The sequence below is a fragment of the Pinus tabuliformis genome, chromosome X, assembly GCF_031772625.1.
Source record: "Pinus tabuliformis cultivar Carrire ecotype Pingquan chromosome X, CPIR1, whole genome shotgun sequence".
Classification (NCBI taxonomy): Eukaryota; Viridiplantae; Streptophyta; class Pinopsida; order Pinales; family Pinaceae; genus Pinus; species Pinus tabuliformis.
In genome coordinates this window covers 64,113,302-64,135,571 of record NC_142308.1, presented here as the reverse complement: position 1 = coordinate 64,135,571, position 22,270 = coordinate 64,113,302, and the positions used below count along the sequence as shown (strand labels likewise).

The 22,270-nt window shown below is 38.5% G+C and overlaps 1 protein-coding gene across 1 annotated transcript in view; it reads right to left on the bottom strand.

Moving 5' to 3' along the window:
* Positions 1-22,270, bottom strand: part of LOC149138339 (rac-like GTP-binding protein ARAC3) — a 54,418-nt gene that overhangs the window by 7,639 nt on the left and 24,509 nt on the right. The window contains exon 5 of the mRNA XM_089451388.1: positions 15,949-16,013. Within this exon, the coding sequence (XP_089307514.1) occupies positions 15,949-16,013 (65 nt within the window). The remainder of the gene's footprint in view (positions 1-15,948; positions 16,014-22,270) is intronic.

Genomic DNA, 22,270 nt, shown 5'->3' with positions numbered 1-22,270 from the left:
AATCACATTTAAAGGGCTTAATGTGAAGGATCCCAATCTGCATCAGAATCAGAAGAGAAGCCTGTTGTTGCACTATCACCAATTAAACATCAATGCTGAGCCTGAAGATCTCATCTAGAGAATGGCCTGGACTAGCTAGGATAGACTATCCTGAAGGTCCCTAACATCAAAGGTTGACAGGTATTGGAAGAGTCAATTAGAAAAGATTAACAAACTAAATTTTTGTGCCTGCAAAATATTAGGAGGGCACAATTAGAAATCTTTAAGTATTAACAAACTAGGATTTTGAGCTTGCAAAATACTCGGCATTCTTAGGACAAAACGCTGCCGAAATTGTTTCATCATACTTGCAATCAATACAATAAAGCTATAAACCTACCCCTCGAAAAAACACAAACATAAACCCAAAAAATTTGCAAGTACAGAAGGTAAGAATATTTCAACCAATAACATATCAGCATAAGCAAGTAATCACCAGGGGTAATGAACTCAGAATATTGGAAAAATTGGCAGAAATTGGCAGAAATTGGTAAACTCCATATTTTTTTAAAATCAGCACACAAGAAAACACAATTTTGAAGGGTAATTTTTCTATTCAGGGGTAAACATCATCAGAATTTGCATTGTTGTCACTAAATTGGAGATTCTTGCAATTTTTTCTTCAACAACACAATACTTCAAAAATCCAGTCAATTGTATTGGTTCAGTCAATTTTCAGGAGTCAATCTGCACAATAATTTGGAGTCTCTACAACCTTAAAGTTTAAGAAATAATTACAGAGCAACATTTATAGCAACACACAGATTTCATCACGATTCACTAGTGATTAATGAAGAATGTAAAGCATGTAAGAAAATAAAGGCTAACTACTGAAACAGAGTTGCTATGAATATGTTAAAAGACTATCTTCTTGCCTATTTCATTCTTATTCAATCTACAACTAGACAGTGGGATAACACGAAAATTAGCCAAATGACTAAGCCAAGTATAAACAGATTTAGCTACATTAAACTAATAGCATGCTACAGAACTCTAGAAGATCAACAATAACAGGGTTGTAAAGCCATCTTAGCTCTTGCATAGGAATCAAAAACAATCCCAAGTTTGAACATTTTGGGGGGCACAAGCATACAAAAGTTTCAAATGCACTTTAGCATAAATCCTAAAAGCTTTATTATTGCATTGTTGTTACAATTAATACAGAAACGGATCATTTCTCATTGAATCTTACAATTCCCATACACAAATTATAGTTATAACCTATATCCTTCCTGAATTGTCATCTAATGTCACAATTCTTTTTTTATCCATTTTACATGAGACGTATAAGTATTTTCTATATGGTTTTAAACGTCTTCATTGCTTAAAAATTGAGACGTTCACACTCAGACAAAATTTAACTAGCTACAAAAATGGGTCAAGATTCAATATATCCAAGATGATTTAAATTTTCAGCAAAACTAGGGTGTTTCTTGTCCCTGCTAGGACCAAAAAGCATTGTTTGGAACAGCTTAGCAACAACTTCATTTTATCACTGAAAACCCATAAAATTATCCACAATCTATATGTCTTGGAGTTCCATAAATTGTTTCACCATGTCCAGAAATTGACGACAATTAAGGCAAACCAAATTCTGCTTCATGAGTATGACTCATCTCCATAAGGATACCACTCAATTTGTGCTTCACACCTGTAATGTGCTAGGCCGATTCTTCCCTAGGGTTCTTGCACATTAGGAATTTGTTTGGCAACTGTATATATATCTTTTATAATTCACAAGACATCCACTATGATGCTTCTGAACAATTCATAGGATAACACTTTAACACAAATATATATTTCCACGATCAATAATATAACGAATGATTCATCTCAACAATTCGCAATCTTAACTGAGATTGAACAACCAGACAATTCAGAAGTTTCACAGGAAATTCGACACTTTACTATTACACTATAATACGACTGATTAAAATTAAAAAATAAACTAATTGCAGATCCGACCCCATTCTGTTCCTACTATTCTGACCGAGCTCAGATGTGAAGACGCGGGTATTAAATTTGTTTCTGCTTCGTCAGATCATATCTTTGTTTTGGCAAGGGTATGATTACTTCGCTGTAGTTTCCAGTTTCCACAACGTATTGTGGCCCCCAGTGGATCCTTCTAAACTCTCCGCTCAGCTTCACGACCAATCTCCAAATATGACAAAAAAGCTACAATTTTATGTCCTGTAATGTGCAATACCCATTTGCAAGTGCTTCACAATCTTCTGAACATCCCAATCAAAGCCCAAACTTGGCTACAGGAAGGACGTCTGATTCAAGCAAATTGGTCGCGTCTTTTGACTGAGTCATACATAGAAAATCACCCAGCTGAGATGTTTCAGGAATTATTACAAGTTCTCTTGCCCTACTCGGAAGATCTTCCTGAGATCCAAACGGTAAGCACAAGAGCAATCTTCGTTGCCTCCTCTCGACTTGTAAATTATGTGCCAGAATGTTACACAAAACAGAAGCTTCTGTATTTTTTCCAAAGGGCACTCCTGTACCCAGAGCAAAGATCAATATCCACTGAAAAATTGCTGACCTCTATAACGACCCTGTGCCCAGAATAGAACAAAACAATAGAATCTTGCTTCCCCAAGAGAATTTCTGTGCCGAAAAATAGAAGTGTCAACTAGGGTGGAATATTTCACCACCGAAATTGACAAGAGAAATGGGGTCCTCAGAGCCTTAGGCTCAAAGGAAAACAGAGATAATTGATTCAATCCAATGATGATCAAATGAATTCAATCCCAACATATTTATAGATTTCCTAGAGGGACTCTTCTTTTTAAAATGATTGAGTAATCTTTACTCCAAGCCCCAATAGTGAGAATTTTTAGGGTTCTCCTTTTTGGAGGACCATAGCCTATGGGGATTGATAGGCTACTTTGTCTTTTGAGCAATCACTTCTTCGGGAACATTACAACAGCTTTGTACATCTCCATAAGGATGGCACTTTGGTCTTACTAATCGTATAAAATATTGCTTAGTTTAGATTTGTTGAGAAGCAATCAGTTCAACCAATCACTGATTAAGTTGGAAATAGCTGACATTATTAACTCAGAATCTTAAATCTGCTTGGGGGATTTTTTCCAATATCAACTTGAGATTAAGAGATTGATCTGCTCAGCATGGATTGAATAGTCATTTCAATTTGCAATAAAATTGAAATGCCTATATCATATAAATCACCCATCAAGTTCTGGTCAAAGGCCTTGAAAGGTAGGTGGTGAACTTCATCAAGTACCAACCCCAAGTTACCCTTCAGCGAGTTGTTGGTCTGGCTCTTTCTTAGAAAACAATATTACCTATGAATATGAGTATTGGGCAGATAAAGAAGGATGGGAAAGAACGGACAAGAGCAAATCATATGGAATTTGAAGAAACAGAACAGATCAGGGATGGCTATCTTTCCTTCTGTTGGGATAGTGTAATTTAAGTGACCATTCAGTGTAAGGTGGACAAGGTCCACTATGTTTGTTATTATTAAATAAGGCCCATTAGGTAGCAAGGGTTGACTAAATGTAATGTGGTTTCATTAAAGAAGGCACACTAGGTCATTAGGAAGTGGTTATGATTAGAGTTCTCTAGGAGCTATAAATAAGGATGAAGTCATCCTTATGGAGAATGTATTGGAGATTATTGTATTGAAGCTTAGTGTAATGTTCCCAACTCAAACCATGAAAACTAAAGAAGACTGGGATGCATGCACTGATTTAGGAATCAGTTGGCACTTTTTTTGAAGTTAACTACAATGCATGCGTGCATGGAGACATAACTGAAAGTGCAGTCCAGTTAACTAGACACATGGCTTTTTCTCTCCCACTTCACAGCAGTTTGACATGAGTTAGATCCAGAGTATCTCCACTAGACTGAGCGCATGTTTCTTCTCTCCACTTCTGCTTCAGTTGAAATCAAGCATACTCTGTTAGCCCCAATGTTGCACGAAGCGGGGACGAAAAGGGGACGTTTTTTGGAAGCGGGGACACATAAGCATCATTTTCCAAAAATCTAGGAAGCGAAGCATCTCGGAAGCGTCTACTATATATATATATATATATATATATATATATATATATTATTTTTTTGCATTTATATTTAAAAAAACATCCAAAATACCAAATTAGTTGTAGAAGACATGAAACCATGCATATTTTTACATAAATCAAGATAGATATGGCATCCATTGTACATCAATGATTAATTATTCCAGCATCAACCATCTACAATCTAGATTCCTCTTCTCTTGTCTAGCCTTTGCCTCTACTTCAATTCTATAGGGATTTTAGTCAACATTGCCTAATTTTGATCAAACAGCTTAATCCAAGCCTTATAATATGGTAGAGAAAGCTTAACATGCCTGATCAATTATTTTGACTTGAGTGAAGGGTACATAATTGCTAAGGCCATGACAAAGGAGTTCAACAATCAATAACACCACAAAAACGGAGCTTATGTATGCCATTCACAATAGCATGGAAACAATGCCAAGATTTTCGAAGCCCAAGAAGAGCAAGGCTTACAATCTCTGGTGATGGAGTTGTCTAAGGGAAGCTTGTTGCTTATCTGTTTTTCTTAAAGCAATGACCCCTACTAATTGAATTAAAAGACATAATTATTGGTGGTCTGATAATGGGTTACACCTATTGCTTGCATGTTGGGTACTTATTGCATGTTGTGAATAGGTCCATAAGCACCCAAAGTAGCAAATATGGGATTGGATAGAGGAAAAAATGGATGTTTCATGTTGAAATGTGAAGAAAAGGAACGGTCATACTCACACGGAAGAATATACCAGACTACTCAAAGGAAAAAGCAAAGAAAGACAATGCTCATTTTTCACATGAGAAGATAGAAGTTCTTTGGGAGTGTTTACAATTTTTCTCTGAATCTTAGCTCATTGGCTCACATTAGTTCTATTCTATATCAAAAGGTGATTAAGATTGATGTTGACAAACTGGCACAGTGGTGGGGCTTGGTATAGCTTATTGAGGTAGGGTTGTAGTTGATTATCGAACATGTAACCCGGAGTTTGTGCTCTACAACCATGATCTTGTACTCTATCATTCTAGGTACCAATCCCTCTCAGTATGTTTAAGACCATGTTCATCTAAGCATGTGGGTTGTATGAAGAGTAATGAATGAACAAAGCACTTGTGTAAACTTCCTTACTGCAAGTGATTACTTGTTAAAATTGTAGCAAGGACGAGCTTCTTTTGACTTGTGCCCAGTCACAGAAGAAAATTCAAATCCAGTCTCCTAGAAATCCGAATTAGCTATGAGTTAACATGTGTGATGTTTCCTATCACTAGTTTATTGTCAGTTAATTCAAGTTAAATGGGTTTCAGTTAGTTATGTGCAGTTGATTCCTATAATTCAGAAATCTAATTGAGTTAACTACCATTTTCTGTCAGTTAATTAATCTCTAGTCTAGAATAGAGATAGTTTAGAGTCTAGTTGAGCAGATTTACTTTTGTTAACTAAACTGACTCTCAGTTAACTAGTTCTAACTGCTAAAATTAGCTCTAGTTGGTCATTCAATTCAAATTTCCTTTTGAGACTCAATGGAGGCAGAATTTTAATCATTGTTGTACAACATGTTTTGTGTATAGGCTTGATAATTGAGCAAGCCTATTTCTCTTGGGAATTACGCAAGAAAATAGGATATTTCTATATTTCTTAGGGGCCAAATTGCGGAAGGAAATAGGAATATCCTTACAGGTTGATTTGGCTAAGTGTTGGGATGTTCTTCAAGAATATTTTATTAGTATTGTCGAGGTTTTATGGTTGAATAATATTCTTTGTAATAAATTAGATTTTTTAGTTGATAATACAAACAAGAGGGGTTTTTCCTAATTGGGTTCCCTAGATAAACATTACATTGAATGTGTGATTGATCTATTGTGATTGTGTTTCTATTATTTGTTTTCTTTCTGTAAAATTTTAAGTAGAAGAAATCTTGTGTCTTTTGTTATTAGTTTGATTTCATTAGGAGTTGCAATATTTTTAGGATTTCTACATGGTATGAGAGCATAAAACAAGGTAGAGACCTTGTTCCTTTATCAGATCCGAAGCGAGTTGAAGAAGGGATCAGTTGGTGCAGGAATTCTACAAGTGTGGGAATCATGCTAGTCTATGGTCTGAGAATAGATCATGCCCTAGAAGGAACTTCGAATTTCTGTCCATGGAAGGATGGGATGGATGGTGTGTTAGATGACAGTGAAGTTTTGGAATACATCAACACTGATATTGCTAAACCTCCTACATCAGATGCTCAAAATATAACTTAATGGAGGAAGGATACTACCAAAACTAGAAGGATGATCCTATAAGGAGTTAGAGACCATATTATTCCAAATTTTCATGGTAAGGAGACAACATTCTAGATGCAGAAGGCCCTTACTGATGTTTTCAAAAGCAGTAGTGATGCCAGAAAACTTGCTTTGAAGAACAAATTGAGGAGCTCCTGAATGGGAAAGGATGAGCCCATTGTTACATATCTATCCAGGTAGGCTCAAGTGAGGGATGATCTCGGAGGTTTTGGAGAGACAACCCCATCACCAAAAATTGTAAGCCTTGCTCTTCTTGGGCTTTGAAAATCTTGGCATAGTTTCCATGATATTGTGAATGGGATACATAAGCTCCCTTATTAGGGTACATATAGGGCTTGTTGCTCTTGATTAAATGCCAATCACATGCCCTCATACATGATATAATCCAATGAAACACCACAATCCCATTGATCCTGAAAACTGTTAAGTCTGCTGAATTTTGAATGGGATATGAAATTCTATTTCCTCCATATGAAGTCTAATGCGGTTGGAACCACTCTCAAACAACCTGAGTCATTTCATGGTAATGTTAAAATTTTAAGTAAAATGATGGAAATGAAAGATAAAGGAGAATGTCACTTTTAATTTAAGGATTTAACATTATCATTAGGGAGCATCTAGGAAGCATCAAGGGACACCTTAGGAGTATTCGGAAAGTGTAGTTCCTCACAAAACAATTCGGAATTTCCAAAAACAAAAAAACAAAAAAAAGCCCCATTGAACCGTCCACCTTCTCTCAGATCCGCAATGGATACACGCCCGAACCTCCACAGATCCACACTCGATCCTTTCTGGATCCGCGGATTGGGAAATAGGAACTGCGGATCGACAAGTAGGAGCCACCAAAAAAAGGAGAAACCACGGATCCGATTTTTCGATCCGCGGTTCTGCCGAAGGATTGGTGGCAGATCCATACGGGACACGGATCTTCCCTTGGATTCTTGGGGGGGCAGGTCCTGCAACACTGGTTAGCCCTACATATGACCATCTCATCCTAGTTCACCATCAGCTAACCAAAATGCATGGAAGAAACTCCAAGAAGACTAGTGAGTTAACAATGTGCATCTCCTTAAAACCGTCTCCTAACTCCGGCGCTTGAACACTTTACTTTGGGTCATCCTCAAGTCAACAAGGCAAGCTAATGGAGCAAATAAAAGAGGCTAAATTCTGGGCCCAGGTGGTAAAAGAACCGACAAGTGAACAAAAGGAAATTATAGAAAAACAAATCAAGAGACAAATGAGAGAGGAAAGGGACAAAGAAGAAAAAGCGACAAATATCATCATCAAAGGTTTGAAAGACTTTGGGGAAAAAGAGAGAACAAATATTCTAGCAAGGGATTTTCTCAAGGAGGAGCTGCATTGGACAGGCGGGATTCAACAGGCAAACAGGATAGGAAAGATTATGGGAGTAGGAAGGGATAGACACGTGAGAGTTACTTTGAGATGCATGGAGGACAAGGTGAGGATCTTAAAGAATAGAGGGTTGCTTAAAGGCACTCATATCTACTTAGATGAAGACTTAACACTCGTTCAACAAGAAGAAAGGAGAAAAGAATGGGAGAAAGTAAAGTCAGCAAGAGAGGCAGGGAAGTGGGCATGATTGAAAAATGGGAAAGCCCAAGTCACTAATAGAGTAACACACAAGAAATAGAGATTCGAGGCCCCACGGGAGTACCTAAACATGGTAAGCTGGAATTGCAGAGGTTATCCATGGAGAAGGGGACCGAGGTTGGGGCCCATAGCTGAGGGTAAAGACATTATTTGCCTTATGGAAACACACGAACACAATGGATGTAGAATTCCAGACTTCAAATGATACACTAAAATCTCTGTTTGAAACGAAGAAACAAAATTAGGTAAAGGACATGGAGGAATAACAGTCCTAATAAAAGAAATATGGACCAGGATTATAAAATTGGAGAAAGAAGACCCAAATAAACAATTTATATGGCTGAAAATAACAGATATGGATGCAACAATATGGCTGGCTGCTTGTTATTTTGCTCCAAAAAGCTCAAAATTCTACAAAAAAAGGAACCTAGATAGTGAAGACCCATATGCAGCATTAAAAAAAGATATTTCAAACTTTAGTACTAAGGGAGAAATATTCCTAATTGGTGATTTTAATGCTAGAACAACAAACAATCAATCTATTCAGTTGGGCAGCGATATGGGAGAGGATAACAATCCACTATGGCTTAGAGAGAGTGAAGAGCACCCTTGGAGGAGGACATCGCAAGATGGGAAAGGGAAGGTTTCACACTTTGGAGCAGAGAATCAATCTATTCAGTTGGGCAGTGATATGGGAGAGGATAACAATCCACTATGGCTTAGAGAGAGTGAAGAGCACCCTTGGAGGAGGACATCACAAGATGGGAAAGGGAAGGTTTCACACTTTGGAGCAGAACTATTAGGCCTTTGTAGCCTAAATGACATGGTTATATGTAATGGCATGACAAATTGGCCAAAGTAAAATAGTATTACTTGTAAAACATACAATGGTCAAAGCACAGTAGACTATGTTATATGCTCTCAAAGGTCTATTTCCAAGTTGTTGAACTTTAATATTGAGTGTTGGCCTATAGAGACAGATTCTAACCATTTGCTTCTTCTTATTAAGCTTGGTATAAATACAGAAGATCGAAAGGCGGAACATCTCCATCCCCATCATTCGCACAAGAAAGTTTCAGAACATGGAAGAATTATCTTAAACCAAAAAAATCAAGAGCTCTTTAGGGTTTCTCTTAAAGAACACCTCCAGCTGGCAAAAAACAACAATAGGGGTTGCAAGGATAACAGAAGAGATAAAAGATATGTTTGCAGTAGTATGTTGATCCCCTTAATACACAAAGCTTTAAAGGTATGTAAGATATCTAGGCCTATGAAGAGGATCGCAAATACCTTCCTAGCTAATCCTTGGTATGATAAAGAATGCAAGGATGCGAAAAGATTTCTCAAAGAAAAGTCAAGCAAAGAAAACAAGATTATATATAAACAATTGATAAAATCAACGAAAGAAAGTTATGTGATTTCAAAAAGGAAGGAATTAATTTCTTTGGGAGAACATAATCCCAAAGGTTTCTGAACGGAACTACAGCAAAAGTAAAAGCACATAGAAAACAATATCACAAAGGCTCAGTGGTTAGACTATGCAAAACTTTTGTATGAGCGGATAAATGAGAAAAGTAAGCCTCACATAATTGTCTCCTCAACAAAACTATTTTGGTTGCCAATATTGAACAAAGTATAAAGAAACTGGCAAATGGCAAGGCACAAGACATTGACAGTTTACAGGCAGAATTTTTAAAATGGGGAATGAAGCTTCTAGCCCCACACATCAAGGAGATATTTAACAGAGTCAATCAAGATAACTTTTTGGTTGAGTGGACAACTAGTGTTGTTATACCTCTTCACAAAACCGGAGATATCAATAACCCTTCTAACTATCATACTATTATGATCAACCCTCTTCTTGGAAAAAAAATTCGGAGCATGCTAGAGCGCGAATTGGAAAAAAAAAGAGGGAAAAATAGCATAGGGATAGGATGGCTTCAAGCCTAAACACTCTACCATTGATCATTGCATCACTCTAAGACACTATTGAAAAAGTTTGGGACAACCAAGGTGGGGTAGCATTTTGTTGACTTCAAAAAAGCTTTCGATACTATCCCTAGAGATAAACTATGGCACAAAATGGAAGAACTAAAGGTCCAATATAGGGTAGTTGTTCATAAGCTTTATGAGAGGGTTAGAGCTAGACTCAGAACAAAGGAAGGCATGTCTGAATGCCTTGACAGTGACATAGGAGTCAAACAGGGATGTCCTCTTTCTCCCACATTATTTGGCTTATATATTGATAAGCTTGAAGAGTGGATAAACAATACCAAAGAAGAAGGCATCCAACTGGCAAGATATGTGGTGAAACTACTTTTATATGCAAATGACCTCATTCTTATTGCTAAATCGGCACTAGGTTTGAGAGAACACTTGAAAGCTCTGGAAATCTTTTGTCAAGAGGTGGGAATACAAGTAAATACCAGCAACATGATTTTTTCTTTGAAAAGAAAGAAACATCAAGGTACTTTTCTCTTTGAGGGCAGCCCCTTGGAGGTGGTAGATGAGTACACGTATTTAGGAATTGACTTTCACTATAGGCTTAGCTGGGAAAGATGTAAGATCAAAGAGAATAAAAGGAGGGTGGAAAGCTTCTTACCTCCTTCAGAACGGGTGTAGACTGGCAGAACTATGGGATTGGAAGACTAAGAAAACCCTCTTTGGTATATTAGTTGGTGCAAGTTATCCTCTATGGTTGCAAAATATGGAGAAGCAACATGTCAAGCCACAAATGGCGGCAAATAGAAAGAATTCAGAAGCACCTGATCACAAGTAGCCTCAAAGTTAAATCAACGGTCCCATATGATATCCTTTTGGCTGAGGCTGGTATGGTTCCAATTAAGGCGTCAGCGATCATTCATTTGATAAGTTACCTGAAGAAGGTTGAAAATATGTATAAGCACAGGTGGCCCAAATTGGTTGTTGAAGAAGAGCTAAACCGCCGGAAAAAGACATGGATGAAACAAAACAGAAAGTGGTTAGGCAAATGGGACATGAATCTGCATGATTGCCCTTACGCTAAAGAGATAAAAAGGTGGGTGTTGGAAAAATTTAGGACTGCCATGTGGGCAAAGCAGGTAGGCAAAAAGAAAACATATTATGTCAAAGAATTTAACCCAACGTGGAAACATGATGATAAAGAGTATTTGAGTTCCTCAATCAAGGGAACAGCTAAAATTTTAATTGCTCGGCTGAGGACTAGCTCCCATCATCTAAGATGTGAAACTGGTAGATAGGCGGTCCCTAAAGAAGATTGGGAAGAACGAACTTACATTTTTTGCAACAAAGGGTGGCAGAAACAGAATGGCATTTTATCAAAGAGTGTGCAGCATATAAGTTACCCGTCATCAATTTGATAGCAGCCTAAAGGTGAACAGTGTTAGTGAGCTTTTTGAGGATAGAAGGCTTCACAAAACAGAAAATTTCTGAGTCAAGATCCATACCAGCAGAATCAGCCTAGAAAAAAATTTGAATATGGATTAAGCGATAGTAGGTGGTCCCTTAGACTGCGAGGTCTCGTGGACGTCATTAAAAACCATTCCATTTCATTTCATTTCATAGTTGATAAAAGGAGAAGGTCGCTTTGGTAGCTGTGAGCTGTATAGTGAGTTTTCTATTCTATGCTACTGAAATTTTAGGCATAAAGTCTGGTAACCTTGAGTATCCCTGGTTTCAAAGAGATATATGGGCTCCCCCTAGTCAGAAGTGTGTGTTTTGGTGGAAAAGCTTCCATTTGTGAGACCCTAGCACATCATCTTTTCTTGGCTGCAATCATTCATCAGGCTTGGAGATCAATTTGAAGATAAAATTGAGGGGACAGTTTCAGATTCGTGTTTATTTCAGCAAGTAATCTTCATATTTCTAATTTTTGTATGCAAATAAACTTTCGTATTCTGCTGTGCCCTCACTTTGGAAATATTGTTATTTTTCTAGTATCTCTATCTGGAGATATTACACTTAGTTCACCAAGAGGTTGCCCCTCAAAAATCAACAAAAGTGAATTCCTTCAGCAGAAGGATCATTGTATGGCTTTGAGTCTTGAGCCTTGACATTAACTAAGGCATCAATCATCCAATATATTGTTTGTGATTCATTTTCAAGGGTTCAGGATCACTACACTTTTACACTTCCCACTATCAAATCCATTAAAAAGGTCTTCTCCAAAACCCCACAACAGTACTAAGTCTCAAGACTATAGATCCCCAAAATATTGTACTTGTTGAAAAAACTTTGGATGCTGACAAAGAATATCTAAGGCTAAATGCAAACAGAAGTTAAAGCAATATTCGTTGGAAGATAAGCATGAGGAGGATGAAGCCATTAAAGTTTCAAAGTCTAGTAATACTAAAACATTCGAAGTCTAGTAATCCTAAAAGACAGTATGTGCTCAAGACATTAGAATATATCTTTGTGAAAAAGAAGCGTCGTTTATGCAGAGTTGTCAAATTAAAGACAATTAAGTGCCAACAAATAATTGATTACACTAACATGAATAATCTCATCTCACAAAGATTGATCAGCAAACTCAAATTACCCACCCAAAAGGACCTTGTGCTTAAGTTTGGACGAGTGAATAAGGTTGGCCAACAAAGTTATGCCAACAATGTTTGTAATTGTCACTTTTGTTATACAATTCTTCATTGAGACAACACAATGTGTCTGTCACGCTGATGGATTGTTGTGAGCTCCTTGGCCAACTGCACCAGAATGACAGGCATGACATTCATGATGTCTATCACAACACCTAAAACTACAAGGAGTACAAAAGTACCAAAACATATCAATTCAATTCTATGTGTGCTAGCCTATGCCTGTGTTGAGAAACACATGAGCCAGTGTTGAGCACTTGAGGATCTGCACTCAAAGAAACTATGCTTGAAAGCTTGCACCTAATGATTTGCAATTGAAGACACCCACACCAGGGCTTTCGCTGTGCTAGGATTTTACCTATATGCCAATGCAATACAATTGAAGGGCACCTTAATTAGAGTTCCTGGTTTTGTTCCCTTGTGACTTAGTTATTTGGGTTCATGTACTCGAGCAGAGGTATGATATGGAGGTATTGGGTGCATTTACATTCATATTCGTCCCATTCATCATAACTACCATGTCCCTGACTTTTGTTAGAACCTATGTTGCACGAAACTTCTAGGAACCCGGCGTTTTGAGCCGTACCCGTACCCGAAACTTGACCATCATGTAATCATGTATGAGAGTTAATATAGAATTGGTTTTCCTTCTAAATTGTCATCTATGGGTCTTATTCCCTTTTTTCTTGCAAGATAATGTGTTATTCACTTATTTATAACCTTTTTTTATATATATCTAGACATATATGACGTTTCAGCTGACGTTTCGGCCAACGTTTCCATTTTTGGGAGGTGGCGTTTCATGCAACTTAGGTTAGAACTGACTAGACTCTGTATAAAAGAGCTAAAGAGACACTTGATTAGAGTTCCTAGTTCTGTGCCCTTAGTGACTTTGTTACCTGGGTTCATGTACTTGATGCAGTTACAGTGTAGAAAGATTAGATAACTGACAGACAGTGATGGGTTGGCATTGTACTTAGTTAGATTGTTAATGGAAATGGATCATGTTGTGGGTCGTGGAACCCCTTTCAAACATTGTCTTAATGGTGCTATGATAACTGCTCTTAGTTTATGATGAAGGACGGACATGATTGTCAAAACAATGATTAATATAACATTCACATTTGGAAACTCGCCTTCAAAACCAGGTTTGTGTTTTTTGAATGAATGGCCATGCTCTTCAGGCTCATTAATGCTCTTACCAACTTCAAATATATCATCTCAACAGCATCTTCAAAGCCCACCTTCAAAAATTTGTTGGTGCATATACATTCATGACATCCTGGTGTACAACCCGTCATTGGAAGATCATTTACAACACGTTGAGACTAGAGTGGATCTTATTATAAAGCAACACCTACTAAACACAAAGTTCAAAAAAATGTGTCCTTCAGCAAGAGTCCATATGAGACATTGGACTTATAATCAACTCTCAAGGAGTATGTGTAGGTCTTGAGAAAGTAAGAGTACTCAAAGAATAGCTTACATGAACAAATTTAACAGGTGTTAAAAGAAAAAAATCTTGGGAAGCATCAACATCTAAAAGAAGTTCATGCATCACTATTATTCTATTGTTCACCCTTGAAATCAACTTAAACAAAGCAACAAATGTTGATGTTTGTAACTCAAAAGGTACTTCTACACAGGAGTAAGTGTCTACGTGAAGAAATCGCCCAAAGTCTCCTTAGACACTTGCTCTAGTGTGAGAAATTGCAATTGTAACTTGTCCTATGTTTTAACTTAGGAAAAACACATAATTGTTATGTTGGCTAATTGAGCTAAAGAAACATTAGAAAAAATAAAGTATTTACTTTAGTAATTATGTTTTAATCTCAGCCCTTGATCTCACGTGAGGTGAGATCTAATCTCGGCTTCAATCACTTTGAAGATTAGGGTTAGGGATTTATCTCAACGAAAAGTTATAAAAGCGAAGCCGAAGAGAAGGAGAAGACACACCATACAGCACAAGATTGACAGAGACATCTCAGTGAGGAGTGCAATGTTCTAGTGTGTTGGGTCCGAGGAAGGGGCCAGCAAGGAGATCAAAATCAGCCAAGGAGGACTTGATCAGCTGGATTAAATCCCGTTGTTGTACATGTATTTCCTCAGTTAGGTGATTATCCTAAGACAGCAGCCCAAGTAGGTTCTGAATATTTTAAATGAGAAACTGATTTGATTGGGCAGAATCTGTTAGTGTCAATTTTTTGTGAAATTGGTTGTGTTTTTGCTTCAGCTAATTTAATTTAATAACCTAGCTGTGCATTCATTCAGTAGATCTGTAATCTGCTAGGTTAATGGATTGCTGGGTGCTAACACCAAAACCTTACAACGGGGAGCAAAAGCAGATAAAGCTTTCAAGTGTCCTAGAGACACCATCTGTTCAACACACACACATGCACAGCTTAACATTTCAAAACCTTTCGAAGAGGAGACAGATGCCTCCCAATTTGACATAAGCACCATTCTTTAGCAAAAACATCTAGTGGTTGATCATTTTGGAGCTTCATCTATGCTAAGTTGAACTAGGCTACGTATGACAACTGACAAGGATTTCTACACCCTAGTGCAAGCACTTCAAAAATAGCTGCACTTCCTTCTTTGTGAAGAAACGATTATATGTACAAAACATCAACCATTGTAGCATTCAATATATTGTACCTTCTTTTGACAAGAAAAATTACAACATTATGCCTAAGTAATATGAGAGCAAAATAGCATTTGCAAATCTCTCTCGTTTTCAAAGACCTAATCCATAGTCTCAATATATCTGCCTAGAATAGGAATTATATTAAAATAGGTAAGAGGATACACTCTTCACCATGTCAAGCATTACTAGGGAATAATCTACTTGCTTAAGACCCAGCAACTTAAAGCTTTCATTAATTTTCTAATGTCTTTTCATCCTTTGCCCAAAAAAGGTAAATGCTTTGTACTCTTTCCTTTCGGCATAAACACCTAGAATCATAGAATGCATTCCATGACTAAGCTTCTTGTTCTTACCTCTTAACCTTTCCTCACTTCCTCCAGCTTCCCCTCATTCATTTTCCTCTTCTAAGGTTATATGTGTTGATACCTTAATCATATTGCAAAGTGTATTATGCTTAACACATAATGATTCAACAATAAAACGATCTCCTTATTAAGTTGACATGCCACCCAAATTGCTATTAATAAAAGAAAAAATCGTGAAAAAATCACAAGTGAAGCAATTAAGTGACATTAAAATGTAAAGAAAATTGGATAGAGAATGGTATTATAAACACTAGAAAAGTCATGAATATGGACTTCCCAGAAAGTTATTCAATATAAATTATGCCAGATACAATTATATTTAGATAGTCCCGTTATGTGATGGACACTTTACATACTTGAGCAGTTGTTATAGGCACAGCACCAGGGTGATCAGCAAAAAACTGTTTGTCATCCCGAAGATCTGCAAGATCATGCACAGGCCATATGAGAAGTTAGCACAAAATTACGGACCTGGATGATAATAATGCCCTTCACTCCAACCTTATTAGATCACATGTAAATTTAGCAGTTAGTTTCTAACTAAACCAAGCTTTTACAAGAATAAATAGTAAATTTCAAGAAAAAGACATCTATAAGATGTTTGATGCACAAATTCATTAAACCCAAAATCGAAAAAACTTCAAAAGCTGTTTTAATAATATGTTTCTTCCATCTGAAAATAATTAGAACATCCTCCCGGATAGAAAATTGGTCAATATTAGTAATCACCTCACTTGGAAGATCAACATTTTATTCTTCAGCTAATTCTGGGAGAGATTCCTATAATTCTAACTGTCACTTGTCAATGATCCTAGGCTAATAGGAGTAAGAGAGACACTAGACAAGAATAGATGGCAAAACGTTAAGGGCTATATCCACACAGAACCACGCATATACAACCTACGAGTAATATTTTTGGAAACCACAACTACTAATCCCAGTAAATGAAAGAGGGATTGATTTTGCACTATATGCAGGTCCTCAAAGCCAGAAAATAAAGTACAAACGGACAGAAGATGGCTGACCTGAACCCCTATAAGCTATGGGCCTATGACTAATGTACTTTATTAACCAAATCCAGAATACTGTATCTTACACTAGCAGTGCAGTGGGCAACGGATGCAGAGAAGTCCCTGTTGGAAAAAAAAAATACAAGGGCAATCTAATCCAGACGAGGCTATCTTCCTTGACCTTGTTCCTGGCAGAAAATTAGATTCTAACAGAAGAAGCTTTGCTAAAAAATGACAGATTTGTGCACAAGTACATGTGTGGCTGTCGGGACAGGACCACAAATCATTTCTTGCTTGCTTTCTCCATTTCTAACAAGAACCGGCTGAAAACCTCCTTATTTCTGCAAGCAGAGAGCATGCTCAGAAGAACAGGGAGCTGATATAAAGTCTTACTCAGGGACTTAAGGCAATGAACCCCCAAAGTTGAAGGAATTATTGGCAAACAACAGAGTGGAACATAACCCCAATAAAAGACTTGGTCAAGTTAAACAGAAATCACTCAGCATCCCCTTGCTCTAGATTTACTCAATAAACTGAAGGGACATTATAGTATTACTGAGCCCTTCCTATCAACAATAAATTAATCATGATGGCCAGAGGCAATGTTAAGAATCATAAAACTGATAGGAGAGTCGTTACGAAAGAGAATATGATGTCTTGTCACCTGGAAATCCATAGCAAGGGAGTGCAAGAAAGAGAACATGATGGCGTGTCAGCTAACCATTCACAGCAAGGGAGCACAGGGAATGCATTACTGGGATAAATAGCAAGTTTAGAAAAAAATAATTGAGTCAAATCTGTTGTGGACAATGTTACAGGATTTGCCTTGGGGGGCCAACACCCTCCTCAGGTGTAACAGGAGCATGGGTTCAGGATGCACACCTGCAACACACCAGTGTTGCAAACATTGTCTTGACAAAAATTATAAAATATTGTCAGTGGTCTGGAAAAGAAAATATCGGCAATGTCCAGAAAATATCACAAAATATGAACAAAATTGAAAACACAAAAAAAATAGTAGAAACATTAATATATATATATATATATATATATAGATACATATACATATACATATACATATATATATATACTGTGGGCAGGCCATACTTTCGATCGTCTCACAAGAATATTGTGATATTAATGTGGATTTCAGATCGCAATAATATCACAATGTTTGCAACACTGAAACACCCACATTTGGGATGTTTGTTGAATGGGTATGTTTTTTGTTTCCAGAAGTGCAGCCAGTCAAAATATGATCTTCGAGGTGCATTTCCCTTGCTTGGAAATGCTCCTGGCAGATCAGGGGTGTTCCCAGCAAAGGAAAAGCATCCAACGCGGGCAGCATTTCATTAAAAACAAAAAAACATAAAGCCAGAAGACTCAAACCTCCCCACAGCCAATTTTCCCAGATGGCATTGAACAAGTTAGTTCGTAAGATTGCACTGCATTGCTATGCAACATGTTAATTATATTATTGAAGTTGTCCTCTGAATCGGATATTTGCATTATGACCTGATAACTATTGACCATATGCCTATGTGTATGTGTGTAAGTATTACATGAAAATTGGATTGGAACCATTGCCAAAGCAGATGGCAAACAGCATCCCGAAAATTTGAAACTGTGGTTCCTTGAATTTGACATGGTTCATGCCACTGTGGAACTGTGAGGGTTCCGCTCATGGAATTGCGGTTCCATACATGGTTCCACCGAAATTCCACAATGCTTCACATGCAGTTCCAGAAAAGCTTGCATGGTTCCGCGAGCTTGAACTTTTATTTTTTATTTTATCTTTGAGTTTGTGTGGGACCTAGACTGGGTTTAAGGATGAGGGGAAAGTGAGGATGAGATTAAATGGCCTCTTCCCCCTCTCTTTTTCTCATTCTTTCAACTCATGGAAAAGAGAGCAAAGGAGATAGCAGATATTTGGTGGCAGATTTGTGAGAGGTTGGAGGAGAGAGAAAAGGAAAGCTCGGAGAAGTGGTGAGAGATAAGCTTGGAGGAGATAACAAAGGTTACCGTCTACCCGAACTTCTCAAGAGCTAAAGAGGTAAGTGCAAACACCAACTTCCTCCTTTTTTTGTATTTTTTTTGTGTTTTTTTCCCCTCCTCCTCTTTCCCATTCCTCCACCTTCCTCATTTTACTGCAGGTTGGCCATCTAAGCTTTGACAAAAATGGTGTTTTTTTGGCTCATCATTCTATTTTTGGTTTTCATGGTGTTCGTGAAGGGTAGGCATCAAAGAGAAAAAAATGGAAGAAGAGAATAGTGATCACACTCATAGTGACCCAATAATATGATGATCAGAAAGGGTTTGAAGGGGACGGGGATGTAGAGGGCAATAATATGCAAGGGGGAAATGTTCATTGACACTTGTAGAGATTTGTGACAAAACTTGAAGGGAGAGAGGTGGTGGAAACTTTAAATTTATATGCCCTAATGATTGTCATGGCATAAAACCTTATAGCAGTTCATATACTCATGTGAGGAGGCATCTTTATGGGGTAATGAAGAGTGATGACAAAAAGGGTGCCATAGGGATCTCAACTTGCCTTAAAGTATCAATAGAACAAAGACAAAAATACATCAAAATAGGAGGCTGCCGAAAACAGGCAGTAATAAACAAAAACTACAATTAAAAAGCAGCTATCTAATCTGTAAATTTTTACTAAGCAAAGAGCTTAAAACTGAACTTCAAATTTAACCCACAACTTACAAGTATACTGAGTTTACTAACTACCATGCACCGAAAAACACCAGGAAAACTGAACAAAGCAAATTTACCCAGGAAACCCAACTGGGGAAACCTGCAAACTTGGTGGCTTTTATTTGGCTCTATTTCAGCAAAAATATTGTTCAGAAAAATTTTACAATGAAGGGAAAACTTCCCTTGTCTCTGAAAATTCCTCAACACGCCGATACACCTTCACTCAGCCTAGTCAAATTGTGCACTGTATGAACTTGTACAGCTTCGTACAACCTGAACACAGCCTCTTCTGCGCACTGCTTGGCTGAAGTATATGCTGGCTGGAAAAGATCTGAAGCTGTAACAGCCTCTCTTTCTGCCTATATCTGCACTGATCTGAAGCCCTGGTTTGCTGAATGTGGCTTGGCTGAAGTAAATGCTGGCTGGAAAAGATCTGAAGCTGTAACAGCCTCTATTTCTGCCTATATCTGCAGTGATCTGAAGCCCTGGTTCGCTGAAACCCTAGCCTGAAGTGTTCTTTTCTTGCTGCCCTCTGCCACCAAATTTCTCTTGTGCCTAATGACCAAGATTCGCACCCTTTTTTCCTCTTTGAAGTTGACCTTGGCCCACCAGTCCCACGAAGGGCTGAGATTAAGTCTCCCTGGACGATTGAGATCGCTTTACTATACGAAGATTTAAATTTTCCTAAGTCAAGGAGTAATAATAAAAAAGTGTAACTGCGCCTTGGTCCCACTTGTGGGTCCCTCTACCAAACTTAGCGCACCTCTAAATTTGGTTGAACCCTTCCTCCTCTAACTCCATTTAACACTCCCTCTTAGAGAGGAAGGTGTTTTGAACTACACCCAGTTTGTCCCTAAAATAGACAAAGCTCCCTCTAGGCAAAGCTTTGGTCAATATGTCTATTGTCTGCTTTGCTGTAGGAATGTACTGAAGTTTGATCTTGCCCCTCTGAACACAATCTCTGATATGGTGGTACCGGATCTCGATGTTCTTGGAGCATTCATGGAACAATGGATTGTCAGAGAGCTTAATGCAGCTCTGATTGTCACAGTGTATGACTGTAGGCTCCAACCTCTGACTGAAAAGCCCAACAAGTAGCTTCCTCAACCAGATGGCCTCACAAGTTGCCAAGCTGGCAGACATATATTCAGCCTCGATTGAGCTCAATGCCACTGATCTCTGCTTTTAGTTGAACCAGGAAACATTTGTTGACCCATCACTAAAGGTTGCAAGTACTTGTCCTATTTGTGAAGCCTTCCAGCTTCACTCCATCAACTTCTTTATACATCAACCCATAATCCACTATCCCTCTGAGGTACCTGAGATATATTTAGCAACAACCCCGTGTACTCTAGTAGGTACAACCATGAATTGACTCAGCCGGTTCACTGCATAGCAAATCCCAGGTCGCGTATTCACAAGATACATTAGTGACCCAAACAATTGTTTGTAAGTGTAGCATCAACTCGCTATGCTCTGCTAGCATCTACATTCCTCCAGTTTGTCACCAGAGGTGTGGCCATGGGCCTGCGATCCTACATGCGAGACCTCTTGAGAATCTCCAAAGCATACTTTCCCTGTCCCATGAAAATGCCGATCTCCCTACCAAACCTCCAACCCAAGGAAATAGTGCATGAGCCCTATATCCTTCATGTCAAACTCTACTGCAAGATTCTTCTTGCAGTCACTGATGAGCTTCTCGTCCCAACCATGAGGTCCTCTACATACAACACAAGAATGAGGGGCTACCCCCCAACCATGATGTGGTATAGGTTAGGATTAGCTTCACTCTTGGTGAAGCCCAATCCCAGAAGAAAGTTGTCAATGCAAGAGTACCATTCCCGCAAGGCCTTCTTGAGCCCATATAGAGCTCTCTTGAGCCTGCACACATGTGTGTCCCTGCTATGTGCCTCAAACCCCTTTGGCTACTCTATGTAAATCTCTTCCTCAACAACTTTGTTATGGAAAGCAGTGTTCACATCCATTTGGTGGATCTTCCACCCCATCTGTGCTGCAAGTGCTATAATGGTCCTAATGGACGAATAGCAAGCCACAAGTGCAAAAGTCTCATTGTAGTCAATGCCCTACACCTGAGAGAACCCTTTGGCTACGAATCTAGCCTTGTGCTTCTCCACACTCTCGTCAGCTCCATCTTTAATCTTCTAGACCCACCTGGATCCAATCACAGATCTTCCCTCCAGCCTTGGCACAATCTCCCAGACATCATTCTACGTGATGGAAGAGTACTCCTCCACCATAGCATCAAGCCATACGTGATGAGAGGCTACCACCTTATAGCTAGAAGGCTCTATGTCTATGGCCTCAATCATCAATGCCATATAACCTATATATCTTTGTGGTTGTTTGCTCTACCTAAATGTAGAGTTGGATGCTCCAACCCTGTCCTGAGCCTCCTAAATCAACTGATCAACTCACCTGGGCTTCCTTCAAGTGCTAGGTGTCACTGCTGGAGTGGGCCCTACTCGCTCCTCTCTCTCCTCCAGCTCCTACATTGTCTCCTCAAGTAACTTTTGTACAACCTACCCAACAACCGCTTGTGACGTGGCCTAAGGGGTTCGTTGAGCCTCCAAGTTAGAAGCATGTAGTTCCTCTACCTGTGTTGTAGCCTGCTCACGCTCTAAGGACTTACTAAGAGCCCTTTCCTCTTCAAACTCGACATCATGCCTGATAATTGTCTTCCTCAGTGTTGGTACGTACACCCTGTACACCTTGGAAGTCTCATTGTAGAACACGAAAATGCCTTTTTTATGTTGTAAGATCCAACTTCTTCCGGCTCTCTGAAGGCATGTGGCAATAAACCAAACTTTCAAAAATCGAGAAGTGAAACATCTGGCTTCTTGGCGATGAATGCCTCCTCTGGTCTAGCTCGTCCAAGCACCTTATGTGGACTCTTATTCTACAGATAGATTGTAGTGTTGCATGCCTCCACCCACAAAAC